The 14,308-nt window shown below is 39.9% G+C and overlaps 1 protein-coding gene across 1 annotated transcript in view; it reads left to right on the top strand.

The window, feature by feature from the left end:
• Window positions 1-14,308, top strand: part of myo3b (myosin IIIB) — a 199,079-nt gene that overhangs the window by 160,764 nt on the left and 24,007 nt on the right. Inside the window, exons 27-28 of the mRNA XM_067444780.1 lie at window positions 13,679-13,779; window positions 14,245-14,291. Coding sequence (XP_067300881.1) covers window positions 13,679-13,779; window positions 14,245-14,291 — 148 coding nt within the window. The remainder of the gene's footprint in view (window positions 1-13,678; window positions 13,780-14,244; window positions 14,292-14,308) is intronic.

Raw genomic sequence — 14,308 nt, 5'->3', positions numbered from 1 at the left:
AATTACATTATAAAATAGAAAACAGTTATTAAAATTGTAATAATATTATTTTATATATTTTGCTGTTTTTACTGCGCACTGTAAAAAAAATGTTGGTTTTTGTTGGTTTAACTTAAAAAAGTAAGTAACCTGGTTGCCTTAAAATGCTGAGTTCATTGAAATAAAAAATGTGAGTTGATACAATAAAGGAAATTGGTTTAATAAATAGAAACTCAAAATATTATTGTATCTGAACCACATCTATTAACATTTTTTTGTGATAAATCCCACAATTTGGCATGTTTCACTGCATTACTAAAAAAAAACAAATATATAATATATATATATATATATATATATATATATATATATATATATATATATATATATATATATATATATATTAATACTATTTGAATGAAGGATGATAAATGTTCATTATATTAACTCAAAGTTTTAATTTCAATTAACTCAAAATTGTAAGGCAACCAGGTAACTTTTGAAAAAATAATTTACAGTGTATATTTTGGACAAAATAAATTCAGGCTTGGAGAGCAAAAGAGTTTAAAAACATTATTGCTAAATTTTAATTTTTTTGTTTTATTTGTTTCGCTTTGTTTTCGTTTTTTAAATAAAAATATTAATATGTCTATGATTTTCACTACATAATAACAAAAACAAGATTCATATTGCAGTAATAAGTATTTTGTGCATTACTGTAATGTAAGGAAATGTGCTTAAGAGACAAAATAATGCTGAAGTATCATCTTGATATAAAATAGGCCTTGTTTATTTTGGGGTGATTTTTTTTTCTTTCTTCCTCGGGATGAAATAAAACCCAGGAATGTTTTTATCAGATTGACCTTTTAAGCAACATCCGTGTGTGTGTGTGTGTGTGTGTGTGTGTGTGTGTGTGTGTACGTGTAGATCAGTTAAAACCCAGGTATGTGGGGACAAAATGTCTCTACAAGGATGGCAATACCAGAAATCATTGACCTTGTGGGGACATTTTTGGGTCCCGATGAGGAAATCAATGTCTTAACATGTCTTTTGAAAATGGAAAAATGCACGTTTTCTGGATGGGTTGTGTTTAATGATAGGGGATAGAACTTACAGTTTGTGCAGTATAAAAATCATAATGAAAAGTCCCCATAAAACATGGAAGTCCAACGTGTGTGTGTGTGTGTGTGTGTGTGTGTGTGTGTGTGTGTGTGTGTGTGTGTGTGTGTGTGTGTGTGTGTGTGTGTGTGTGTGTGTGTGTGTGTGTGTGTGTGTGTGTGTGTGTTCTTTTTGAATTCCCTGCGGTGTGTAATTTTAAGCACATTGGGATTAGATTTTAACAAGCCTGTTTCAATTCCAATCATCAGACGTTACTGAAAGCCTGATGTCAGAATAGTTCCAGATTGGCCTGGAATTCCTCCCAAGTGCCTCACTTTAGTTTTGTTCGGTAGCTTTGTTTGGGAGGGTTCAAGAATGCAGTCTGCATGCACTCTTGGTGTTAGTGTGTGTGTGTGTGTGTGTGTGTGTGTGTGTGTGTGTGTGTGTGTGTGTGTGTGTGGTTGCGCGTGTGTGTGTGCTTGCGCGTGTGTGTGTGTGTTGTTTCTCAGCATCTCTGTTTAGCTATGTGTGTGTGTGTGTGTGTGTGTGTGTGTGTGTGCGTGCGTGCGTGCGTGCGTGTGTGCGTGCGTGCGTTTCTCAGTAGCTCTGTTAAGCAGTGTGTGTGTGTGTGTGTGTTGTTTTTCAGCATCTCTGTTTAGCAGTGTGTTTGTGTGTGTGTGTGTGTGTGTATGGTCTGGTCTGCACATGCTTCATTTAGACATCAAAGAGCAGTGCTGATGATTTTGCCTTACAATCCAGCCCTTCTCCTCCATCTGTACAAACAAACCCTGACGGCTCGGCCCAGCCCGAGACGTGTCAGGTGATCACGCACGTGAGCGACGGGAATCAATACGCCTCCCGCGTTTATATGGCTAAAAACCCTTTTAGCATCTCTTTTATGTAGTTTCTGAAGCGCGTTCTGATTTTCAAGGGATTTAGAGGTGCTTTTTAACAGCCGGCCTGAGTCTTGTCAAATTAAAACCTCTCTCCGAGAAGAATTCTCAGCCTTTTTATCTATCAAATACAAACATTTATGAAATGCAAGCCAAATGGTACAAACTAAAACTCAACCCCTTAGTGGGTTTTTTTATTGCTTTTTCTTCTTCTTTTTTACAACCAACAGTCTATAAGACAAATCAATAAGTCCTGAATAAAGAATTATATTTGTGCAAATCTTCAGAGATTGTTGTTCCTCCCAGCACAATGAGAAACATGCTATGGTTTGTAATGACGTAAATAGATGTGTGTGTGATCCAGTCATTGTTTTTTTTTGCCATCCAGTGACATTAAATACAGGGAGTGCAGAATTATTAGGCAAATGAGTATTTTGACCACATCATCCTCTTTATGCATGTTGTCTTACTCCAAGCTGTATAGGCTGGAAAGCCTACTACCAATTAAGCATATTAGGTGATGTGCATCTCTGTAATGAGAAGGGGTGTGGTCTAATGACATCAACACCCTATATCAGGTGTGCATAATTATTAGGCAACTTCCTTTCCTTTGGCAAAATGGGTCAAAAGAAGGACTTGACAGGCTCCGAAAAGTCAAAAATAGTGAGATATATTGCAGAGGGATGCAGCAGTCTTAAAATAGCCAAGCTTCTGAAGCGTGATCATCGAACAATCAAGCGTTTCATTCAAAATAGTCAACAGGGTCGCAAGAAGCGTGTGGAAAAACCAAGGCGCAAAATAACTGCCGTGAACTAAGAAAAGTCAAGCGTGCAGCTGCCAAGATGCCACTTGCCACCAGTTTGGCCATATTTCAGAGCTGCAACATCACTGGAGTGCCCAAAAGCACAAGGTGTGCAATACTCAGAGACATGGCCAAGGTAAGAAAGGCAGAAAGTCGACCACCACTGAACAAGACACACAAGCTGAAACGTCAAGACTGGGCCAAGAAATATCTCAAGACTGATTTTTCTAAGGTTTTATGGACTGATGAAATGAGAGTGAGTCTTGATGGGCCAGATGGATGGGCCCGTGGCTGGATTGGTAAAGGGCAGAGAGCTCCAGCCCGACTCAGACGCCAGCAAGGTGGAGGTGGAGTACTGGTTTGGGCTGGTATCATCAAAGATGAGCTTGTGGGGCCTTTTCGGGTTGAGGATGGAGTCAAGCTCAACTCCCAGTCCTACTGCCAGTTTCTGGAAGACACCTTCTTCAAGCAGTGGTACAGGAAGAAGTCTGCATCCTTCAAGAAAAACATGATTTTCATGCAGGACAATGCTCCATCACACGCGTCCAAGTACTCCACAGCGTGGCTGACAAGAAAGGGTATAAAAGAAGAAAATCTAATGATATGGCCTCCTTGTTCACCTGATCTGAACCCCATTGAGAACCTGTGGTCCATCATCAAATGTGCGATTTACAAGGAGGGAAAACAGTACACCTCTCTGAACAGTGTCTGGGAGGCTGTGGTTGCTGCTGCACGCAATGTTGATGGTGAACAGATCAAAACACTGACAGAATCCATGGATGGCAGGCTTTTGAGTGTCCTTGCAAAGAAAGGTGGCTATATTGGTCACTGATTTGTTTTTGTTTGGTTTTTGAATGTCAGACATGTATATTTGTGAATGTTGAGATGTTATATTGGTTTCACTGGTAAAAATAAAGAATTGAAATGGGTATAAATTTGTTTTTTGTTAAGTTGCCTAATAATTATGCACAGTAATAGTCACCTGCACACACAGATATCCCCCTAAAATAGCTAAAACTAAAACTTCCAAAAATATTCAGCTTTGATATTAATGAGTTTTTTGTGTTCATTGAGAACATGGTTGTTGTTCAATAATAAAATTAATCCTCAAAAATACAACTTGCCTAATAATTCTGCACTCCCTGTCTATAATACTTTGAAAATAACAAAAAAAGATAAATGATCGGTATTTTTTATGTATAAAAGCTCTTATACATTTTGGGATATTTTCTCAATGTGAATAAAAAACTATTGTGAAATTACAGCGGTCCCATTAACGTATGTTAGGCAACTAAAACTAAAAAAATGTTCTTCTCACGATTGGTCATTCCAAAAATCATGGCAACAGATGTTAGCAGGTTTACGTATATCAACAATTGTTGTCATCCAATATTTATCTTTTACAGTTCTGAAAAAAATAAGAGACCACTTAACATTAATTTCTCAATGTTAAGCGGTCTCTTAACTTTTTCCAGAGCTGTATTTTTTCTATGACAAAAGACTTGCTCACAAGTCTTAAGTTTGCTTGCTTATCCTGCACCATGGGATTTAACTTTGTATTTGCCCGAGACGTAATAGATGGATGATCGAATGGCTAATAGATTGCACCATAGGTTTTTGTTGGTACAGTCATACACCAATCAGGCATAACATTATGACATCTAATATTGTGTTGGTCCCACTTTTGTAACTTAAGCAGCTCTGACCCGTTGAGGCATGGACTCCACTAGACTCCTGAAGGTGTGCTGTGGTATCTGGCACCAAGATCTTAGCAGCAGATTCTTTAAGTCCTATAAGCTGCAAGGTGGAGCCAAGGGAATATCGTTTCTATGAAAGGGTGCACATGGTTTGCAACAATGCTTAGGTAGGTGGTACGTGTCAAAGTAACATCCACATGGATGGCAGGGCCCAATGTTTCCCAGCTGAACATTGCCCAAAGCATCACACTGCCTCCGCCGGCTTAACTTCTACCCATAGTGCAGCCTGGTGCTGTGTGCGATCCTCTGTCTGACACCTTTCTATCAGAACCAGCATTAACTTCTTGAGCAATTTGAGCTCCAGTAGCTCGTCTGTTTAATCGGCCTTCGTTCCCCACGTTCATCAATGAGCCTTGGCCCATGACCCTGGATTTGCTGAAATGCTGAGTCTCTCTTTTAAAATTAGCAATATGTTTACTTAAAGGGGGGGGTAAAACACTCAGTTTCAGTCAGTGTCATGTCAATCTTGAGTACCTATAGAGTAGCATTGCATCCTGCATATCTCCGAAAAGTCTTTATTTTTTTAATAATTATATAAGAAAGATGCGCTGTTCCGAGTCTTTCCGAAAAAAGCCGAGCGGGTGGGGGCGTGTCGTGTGAGCGGAGCTAAATAATGACGTGTACAGCAGCGCTGTAGTGTTGAGTCGAGTCCGTCATCCCTAACAGCGGGAAAAAAACTTTATTCAAAATAAAAATATGGCTTTTAATCAGATACAGCCATACATCTATGATCCGGAATCAGACCCAGAGGCTGCAGTTGAACAGGAGCAGCAGCAAAAACGACTAGAGCAGGACGTCTGTATGTGGTAAGTTACAAGTTATACACTAACTATATAATATGCTTAGCGGCTTGTGTTATTTACATATTTATACTTGAATTATATCGTCGTATTTTTGTCTTTGAAGGTGTACATGTGGGAAGTGCAGTTGTGCACGTGTGTTTGTGTGTTTACGCGTGGTGTGTGTAGAGACATTTGAAGCAGTCTCACTCACCCTTCTAACGTTGGGACTGCTCCATCCTTCAGCATTAGGCGATTGGGAAAATGCGGCGTCGAGCTGGGCCTTGTGAAACAGTCGGCACCGAAATGCAGCGAACAGATATAAACATTCGCGCAACTCAGTTGCTGATCCGGAAAAGCAAATTACATCCACTGTTGCCTTAACGCGGGGTTTTGGAGAATCTGTGCAAGACTGTCTTGGTCTGGCAACCAAAAACGCACTTTTTTGGTGACATTATGTGTAATTGTCACCTGTCCAGCAATCTACAAACCAGCGCTTTGATGGGCGTAGGCTGTTGCTTTCGCTCTCTCCCTCGCTCTCTCTCACGCGCTTCCGGTAGAATTGTCCGTAAGGCCCATACAAGGAAATTCCGCCCCCACTAACGTCAATGGGGACGCATGATCTCAAAAAACTTGCCGAAACTTATGACTAACCGGAAGTAGTATTTTTGACAAAGAAATACTCCCATCAAACGTCCACCTTAACTTTTGAAACTTTGTCTATGTTTAGTATGGGATTCCAAGTCTTTAACAGTGTAAAAAGATCAGTATGCATGAAACAGCATTTCACCCCCCCTTTAAGCACAGACATCTGTATATGTGACTGCCTGAATAATAGAAGGTTCAGATAAATACCATGATTCCAATCACACTTCATTTTTTATATAAGATCTGGCCAGTTTAATACACATTTCAGTGTAACCCTTTTCTAAGAAAAAAAGGTTATATTTCATCCTGATTTTAAGTAGTGGCATCCCCTCTTTGTCTAGGGAGGGATTCTGTGCTCCAACAGTGTGGTACACAGGCCCGCGGCGGGATGAAGAGCGTTTAGATGGCTTTTGACTGCTTGTGTGCTTCTGGTCTATCAGAGGAAGAGCAGCAGCCCTGAGGGAGAGCTCTGGATCAAATGGGGCTGATTTCCCAGACAAAGGGGGAGGATCAGGCACTAACTCACATGTGTGTGGTAGTGGGACTAACATATCACTAATAGCTCAAGGTCAGACCACTTAAAGGCGGTGTTAGGACAGTATCCAACTGAAAGGTATTGCGCTCTCTCTCTCTCACTCTCTCTCTCTCTCTCTCTCTCTCTCTCTCTCTCTCTCTCAGTGGTTTTGACTGCATTTGCTTGACTTCAAGTTGCAAGTTCAGTTGCACGTAATCAGATTTTTACATGAAACTCATTTTACTTCCGTAGCACAAATTATTAAGGGTGACAAAGGATAATGAATAAATGATTACAAATATTTTGCCTCAACTTAGTTTTATGCATTTAGCAGACGGTTTTATTCAAAGCAACTTACATCACCTTGAAAGTATGCATTTTTTAAATCAGTTGATGCGTTCCCTGGGAATTGCTTTTATGGCATCCATGCTTTTCCAGTTTGAGCTACAAATGTGAACCGATGATTCACAATAAGACCTGGCACATGTTAATAAAGTAAACGGGGTCGAGTTTGATTTCATGTTGTCTTAATCCAAAGCTTTTTGGGTACATTCACATGACAACGACATAGGCTACTAAAAACTGATGATAAAGTTATCAAAACGATCACCGTTCATACCGATATGTGAAAACGACTACGCTGTGTTATGCATGCCAGTAGTTAGCAATGTCACTTAATATTAATATAGTTCTGAAGAATGAATTGCGCTTTTCTATACGTCAGTTCAAAGGGACCATGTCTTTGTTGCTGATTTAAAGATGTTTCAAATGGGTCCGATGCATTTTGTGATCTGCGCTGACACATTATCCGCTCTGTGCTATCATGTCTGGACCGCAGGGTTGCCAGGTCTGTGCAACAAAATTTGCCCAAAAATAGCCTAAAGCAATTTCCTCCATCAGGCGGCCGAATACTCTGTATTTTCTACTGCACAAGAGGCGTGATCAACGAGCATTATTCAAATAACTCTGTATGCAATTGGATAGTCCTTCAACCAATCAGACCACAAGAGATGTGATCAACGGGCAACGACCCATCGTTTCTCTATCCGTCATCGTTTTAAACCGGCCAATAGCGTGCCAGGTGGATAAGCCAGTCTGTGTTTGGTTCCCACAAAAGTGTAATGGAAGCAGTAGAAATGAATGTACAGGTTTCCAGCCTGAGCTGCAGGGCGAAATCAAATTGCCGGCAGATTGGGCTGGGTTTGCTCAGTCTAGTGTTTTGGGGGTGTTGGAGCGCCAAAATTTACTTAAGGTTGTTAATCTACACGCATAAAAAAATTACCCACTGCAGCAAATTAAATGTAGCCCAATTCATGGCAACATTGCTGGACCAGAGCACACTGTGCGCACATACGCATTCATTTATAGAACAGACTCATTTCTTAGGACAGTAATAGGAGTTACCAGATTAGTAGGCGAGGCCATAAACAGAGGGGCGTTTCCGACCGCGTTACCTGATTTGGGTAGGGTTTAGAGGTGGGGTTCAATAGAAGGGAATCATTTTCATTCCATGATTTATAAACACCCATCAGTTTGAAAAACACCTACAAATTTAGAAACACCCATCGTTCTCAAAAGTGTGTGTTTTCAGGCCCCCAAAACGCCCTGGCCATGTAAATACTTCAAAAGTTTTCCATTTTTAGTTGAAAACGGTGTTATGTAAGCAGCCCCTTAGTGGAAAAAATGTCTGATGTAATTTACCTGTAATTATAGCTTATATTCCAATGATTCATTCATTATTTCAATATTAATATATATATATTTTATGAATTAATTTTCCCAGTATTGTATTCCATATTGCTGGGTGGGAATAATGTTCTGTGTGTTTAGTATCTGGATGAAATTACTGGATTGCTGTCAAAACAAATTTGTTCATGAATGTGCGTTTCCAATTTTTCATCTCTTCTTTTTTTTCCCTAAACAGCTATGCTCTCTGTTTGATCTCCACTCATTGGGCAAAAATAAGGTTTCTGTCCAAACCGGTTTTGATTTACAATCGTGAAATGACTTGCAGATCAGTTCTGTTATACGGGAAAGTTGCAGGTCCTTAAGCATGGGAGATGGGGAAAAGTCAACTTTTGCAGTAAGAAAAATTGAATTTAAAGCAGTTGCTGCGTGTGACACTGAGTGCTCTTGACCCATTTGGAGAACTTGTGGACCAGAACTGTGCAGTCATTACAAGTGCACCAATGTACAGCGGTAGAGCACATCACCCGCTCTTTAAACATTTTTCAAGCAGCAGAAAGTCCAATCTATTCAAAGCAGAATTACAGCCAACGAGAGAAAGACTGAACTGTGCTTTGAAGTGTTGGAAGGATAGAGATGTCCCTCGGTCTGTTCAAAGCCATTCTGTTTCCGGAGCGTTCTGCAGAACGACTACACCACTGAGCTCTGTTTTAGAGACGATTTACAGAGCATCTGGAGAGATGATGAGTAGAGAAGCTCTGCCTTGTCGAGATGAAACAGGCCCAGATATTAAATATACATGCTGGTGTAGAAAGGTGTCCTGGATTCTACTCATTTTGTCATGTTTGTAGATCTGAAAGGTTACCAGTGAACATGAGGAAGCAAGACTCTCTCTCTTTCTCCTCTTCCTGACATGCTGTTTGATCTACGATAATTGTAATCCGACTGAATTTTGGGGGATCAGATGGTTGGCACTCATGTTTGATTGTGAAAAGTACACACTGCATATTTAAACTACTTGGGCTTTTACGTGATAACTGGAATTCAGGTTTATACAAAATATTGAACTGTTTTCAACATTGATAATAATCAGAAATGTTTCTTGGGCTGCAGATCATCATATTAGAATGATTTTTGAAGAATTATGTGAAACTGAAGACTGGAGTAATGATGCTAAAAACTTTGCATCACAGGAATAAATATATATATTTGAATATGTTACAAAATTGCAATTTTTTCACAGTATTACTGTTTCTGCTGTATTTGAGTTTGTGCTTCAGTCATGAATCACACCTCAAATCATGTGGCATGTTGTGGAAAGGTTTCCCAATGTTTTTCTATTTCAGATTTTTTTCCTAGTGGATGTTAAAATGGATGAAAAAAAATCATATAGACTTAAAGGTGCTGTAATTAGAATATCATCAAAAAGTGTATTTATTTCACTAATTCCATTCAAAAAGTGAAACTTGTGTATTATATTCATTCATTACACACATATATTTCAAATGTATATTTCTTTCAATTTTGATGATTATAACTGACAACTAAGGAAAATACCAAATTCAGTTTCTCAGAGAATTTGAATTTTACTAAAGACCAATACAAAGAAAGGATTTTCAGAAATCTTGGCCAACTGAAAAGAATGAACATGAAAAGTATGAGCATGTACAGCACTCAGTACTTAGTTGGGGCTTCTTTTGCCTGAATTACTGCAGCAATGCAGCGTGGCATGGAGTCGATCAGTCTGTGGCTATGCTCAGGTGTTATGAGAGCCCAGCGTGCTCTGATAGTGGCCTTCAGCTCTTCTGCATTGTTGGGTCTGGCATATCGCATCTTCCACTTCACAATACCCCATAGATTTTCTATGGGGTTAAGGTCAGGCAAGTTTGCTGGCCTATTAAGAACTGGGATACCTTGTTCCTTAAACCAGGTACTGGTTGCTTTGGCACTGTGTGCAGGTGCCAAGTCCTGTTGGAAAATGAAATCTGCATCTCCATAAAGTTGGTCAGCAGCAGGAAGAATGAAGTGCTCTAAAACTTCCTGGTATACGGCTGCGCTGACCTTGGACCTCAGAAAACACAGTAGACTTACACCAGCAGATGGCATGGCACCCCACACCATCACTGACTGTGGAAACTTTACACTAGACCTCAAGCAACGTGGATTGTGTGCCTCTCCTCTCTTCCTTCAGACTCTGGGACCCTGATTTCCAAAGGAAATGCTAAATTTACTTTCATCAGAGAACATAACGTTGGACCACTCAGCAGTCCTTTTTGTCTTTAGCCCAGGTGAGACGCTTTTGATGCTGTATGTTCAAGAGTGGCTTGACACAAGGAATGCGACAGCTGAAACCCATGTCTTGCATACGTCTGCGCGTAGTGGTTTTTAAAGCACTGACTCCAGCTGCAGTCCACTCTTTGTGAATCTCCCCCACATTTTTGAATGGGTTTTGTTTCACAATCCTCTCCAGGATGTGGTTATCCCCATTGCTTGTACCCTTTTTTCTACCACATCTTTTCCTTCCCTTTGCCTCTCTGTTAATATGCTTGGACACAGAGCTCTGTGAACATCCAGCCTCTTTTGCAATGACCTTTTGTGTCTTGCCCTCCTTGCGGAAGGTGTTGGTCGTCTTTCGGACAACTGTCAAGTCAGCAGTCTTCCCCATGATTGTGTAGCCTAGAACTAGACTGAGGGACCATTAAAGGCCTTTGCAGGTGTTTTGAGTTCATTAGCTGATAAGAGTGTGGCACCAGGTACCTTAAATACCTTTTCACAATATTCTAATTTTCTGAAATACTGAATTTGAGATTTTCCTTAGTTGCCAGTTATAATCATTAAATTATAATAAACATTTGAAATATATCAGTCTGCGTGTAATGAATGAATATAATATACAAGTGTCACTTTTTTAATGGAATTAGTGAAATAAATCAACTTTTTGATGATATTCTAATTATATGACCAGCACCTGTATAGTGAAGAGGCCGTTTGACTTGGTCTAAGGCCCCGTTTACACCTGGTATTAGGATGTGTTTTGGTCAATCTAGGAATGTAATGGTGAGGAAATTTTCCCGCTGGTTAATCGACATGTGACAACACCGATAATACCTGTATCATCTGGTGGTTGGACGGTGGAGTTTTTCCCTCTTTTGCACCTTGCTAATTAATTTGAATCATTAATTCAATTTGGTGCTAAGTAAAAAGTAAAATTTAAATGTGCACGTCTGCTTGGGCATTCATAAAAGTGCGGAGCAGTTTTCATTAACTCTACAAAAAGCTTAAGCTTAAATAAAGCTTATGTAGGAATGACCTGAAAACATTCACTTTTTACTTTCTTGAATTAGCACCAAATGCTTGAATGGTAGGTGTATTATTATTCTTAATGGAAAAACACAATTTGAATATTTCAATATTCGTTCAGTGGGTTGGCATTCAATTTAAAATTTTGGGATTCAATTTTATTTTATTTTTTGCACACCTGGCACCCCCTTGAAATGAATCTCATTCGCGCTTGAATATGTTTACACTAAAAAATACAAAATACAATACTCTTTTTACTGTTATCTTATAGTCTAGGCGTTTTTAATAGGATGGACAGTTGAATAGGAACCCAACCTCTTTATACTTAATAAATATTTGCTTCTTCTTAGCTGAAGTGTTTCCTGAAACTGGAGCTCAATCCTGCACAAGCCTATATGGAAGAAGTGCATGCCTGAGCTTGCATTTTGTGTTGAGCTGCATTGGTTTGACATTGTGGAAAGTAGAATAATAGAATCTAAATGTATCAGTCTTTTTACTGGTTAGGGATGTGACGGTGAGAAACTTTTCCCTCACCGTCACATTACAGTGCTTGTGCTCTGTGCAGCTGTGAATAAATGACAGTGCAGCCGTGCGCGTTTTGCTCTCGGTTTTAACGTTTGCATTTTTGGGGGTGGGTTGCTTGAGTTGTGGGTTCATTAGCCTATTCTTAATGAAATCACAACAACAAAACAGTACAAAATCCCTTAAATATGTGCTTTTACATTTCACTTTGAAACTAAATCTTCTGTGATCATCTTGTCAGTCAAGAGTGAAGCGAAGGTGAGATCTGACTCCTGCTGCGTCTGTGCTGCGACTTTCGTTCGGCTCACGCTGTATTGAGCAGACACGTTTAGTTTTTAATTATAGTGTCTGTTCTCTAACTGAACTAAATTATTTTTTATTATTATAAAAAATCTAACCGTGGCAGTTGATGTAAACGGTGTTGTGGCGGTAACACAGACTAGCGCAGCAATCTTGTGGACGACGCTAAATACAGGTGTAAACAGGGTCTAAAACTTTTTAAACTTGTCCACTTTCTACCAATTCTAGAGGTAGTAATAAACGCATTTGACCGGATTGCTTTCTACGTGGTCGAATCTGTGTTTAAACAGCCACAAAAGACGTCTACTCTCCGCCTGCTGACCTAATGCGGAAATATTATGGGAAGCGCACTAGCCAGTCGGGATTCCTGCTGAAGACCCACGTTTGGTTGGTGTTTGGCATGGTTATGCAGCTGTCGGAGCAGAAATGAAAGCGGCTGCTCTCCGTATATATTTCCATTGTTTCCGGCACATTCATATGTGACCCTGGACCATAGACCATAGTCAAAAAGGTTTTGTTTTTTTTGTAACTGAACAAAATAAGCTTTCCATTGATGTATGGTTTGTTAGATTAGGACAATATTTGGAAGACACTATTTGAAAATCTGAGGGTGCAATAAAGTCTAAATATTGAGAAAATCGCCTTTAAAGTTGTCCAAATGAAGTCCTTAGAAAGGCATATTAATAATAATTATACATTTTTGATATATTTACGATAGGATATCTTCATGATCTTTACTTAATATCCTAATGATTTTTGGCATAAAAGAAAAATTGATCATTTTGACCCATACATTGTATTGTTGGCTATTGCAACAAATATACCCGTGAGACTTATGACTGGTTTTATGGTCCAGGGTTGCATATGTAATATGAACAAGCTTATTTTGTCCTTTAGATAAAAAGATCTGAAAGCCCCCATACATTTACTCACCCTTCAAAGAAATCAGGACTGAAGTGGTTGAAAGTGGACAAAAGAGATAGATTAAAACACTAGGAGTAAACAGGAATGTGTCTCCCTCGTCTACTTCCAATCCGATTGACCAAAACGACCAAATAGCAGGAGTAAACAGAGCCTAAGAAACCACCTCATTACCAGTCAGATCATTTTGGCAACCGCACCGCAACACCCTCAGCATCTTTTGCAAGGAACACCACTTTCATTTTCTTCCAAAATGTCAAAATCTTGCAGTATACTATTGTTTAGCACGTACATGTGATGTATTTATGTTGCAGCTGTCAGCTTTATTTGCTGCTCTGCTTATACAATTCCTTCAGGGCGACACAATGGGAGACGTGTCACTGATCTGTCCTGTGTGTGTGTGTGTGTGTGTGTGTGTGTGTGTGTGTGTGTGTGTGTGTGTGTGTGTGTGTGTGTGTGTGTGTGTGTGTGTCCCGCAGGTCCAACGGTGAAGCTGCATCACCGTTCCCCTCGGCGAAGAGGACAGCAGCCCAAGCTCCTGAACAGCCCGGAAGACAGTCTTTATTACAACCATCTCAACGTGAGTTCAAAGGCTTTCATGGAAGCCTTTGTCTAACTTTGTTTCCAGATGATAATACAATTAAAGCTACCTGTGCCAGACCCCCGAGCCCCCACCCCCACGCCGCTCTGCCGTTCTGTTGTCTCCACCATGTGCTTTGGCGCTTTATCTGTTGCTTTCATGTGAGGATGTCTCCCTTCACGGTGAATAATTGATGTGGTTTATCAAAGCCGAGCAAGATGCCTGCCTCATCAGCCTCAGCCCCACGCGCTTTGATCAAGAAAAATTATGCTGTGACTTCTGATATTATCAGCATCTGCACACATTCAACACAAAATCACTTTGAATTAAAAATTAATGATTCTCTCGCGCATGTTCCTTGCTTCGCGCTTGTCTTTTCTGAAGCTTTTCTAACTCTGTGTGCGTGTGTGTGTGTGTGTCTGTCTGCGTGTGTTTGCGTGCGTTGGGTTTGTGTCCTCTCTGCAGAGAAGTCTGGATTATCAGGGGAGCAAGAGGAAACCCAGAAAACTGGGGTAAATAACAGCTTTCC

The sequence above is a fragment of the Pseudorasbora parva genome, chromosome 5, assembly GCF_024679245.1.
Source record: "Pseudorasbora parva isolate DD20220531a chromosome 5, ASM2467924v1, whole genome shotgun sequence".
Classification (NCBI taxonomy): domain Eukaryota; kingdom Metazoa; phylum Chordata; class Actinopteri; order Cypriniformes; family Gobionidae; genus Pseudorasbora; species Pseudorasbora parva.
The sequence above is the reverse complement of the archived record's forward strand: the minus strand, read 5'-3'. Positions and strand labels throughout refer to the sequence as shown.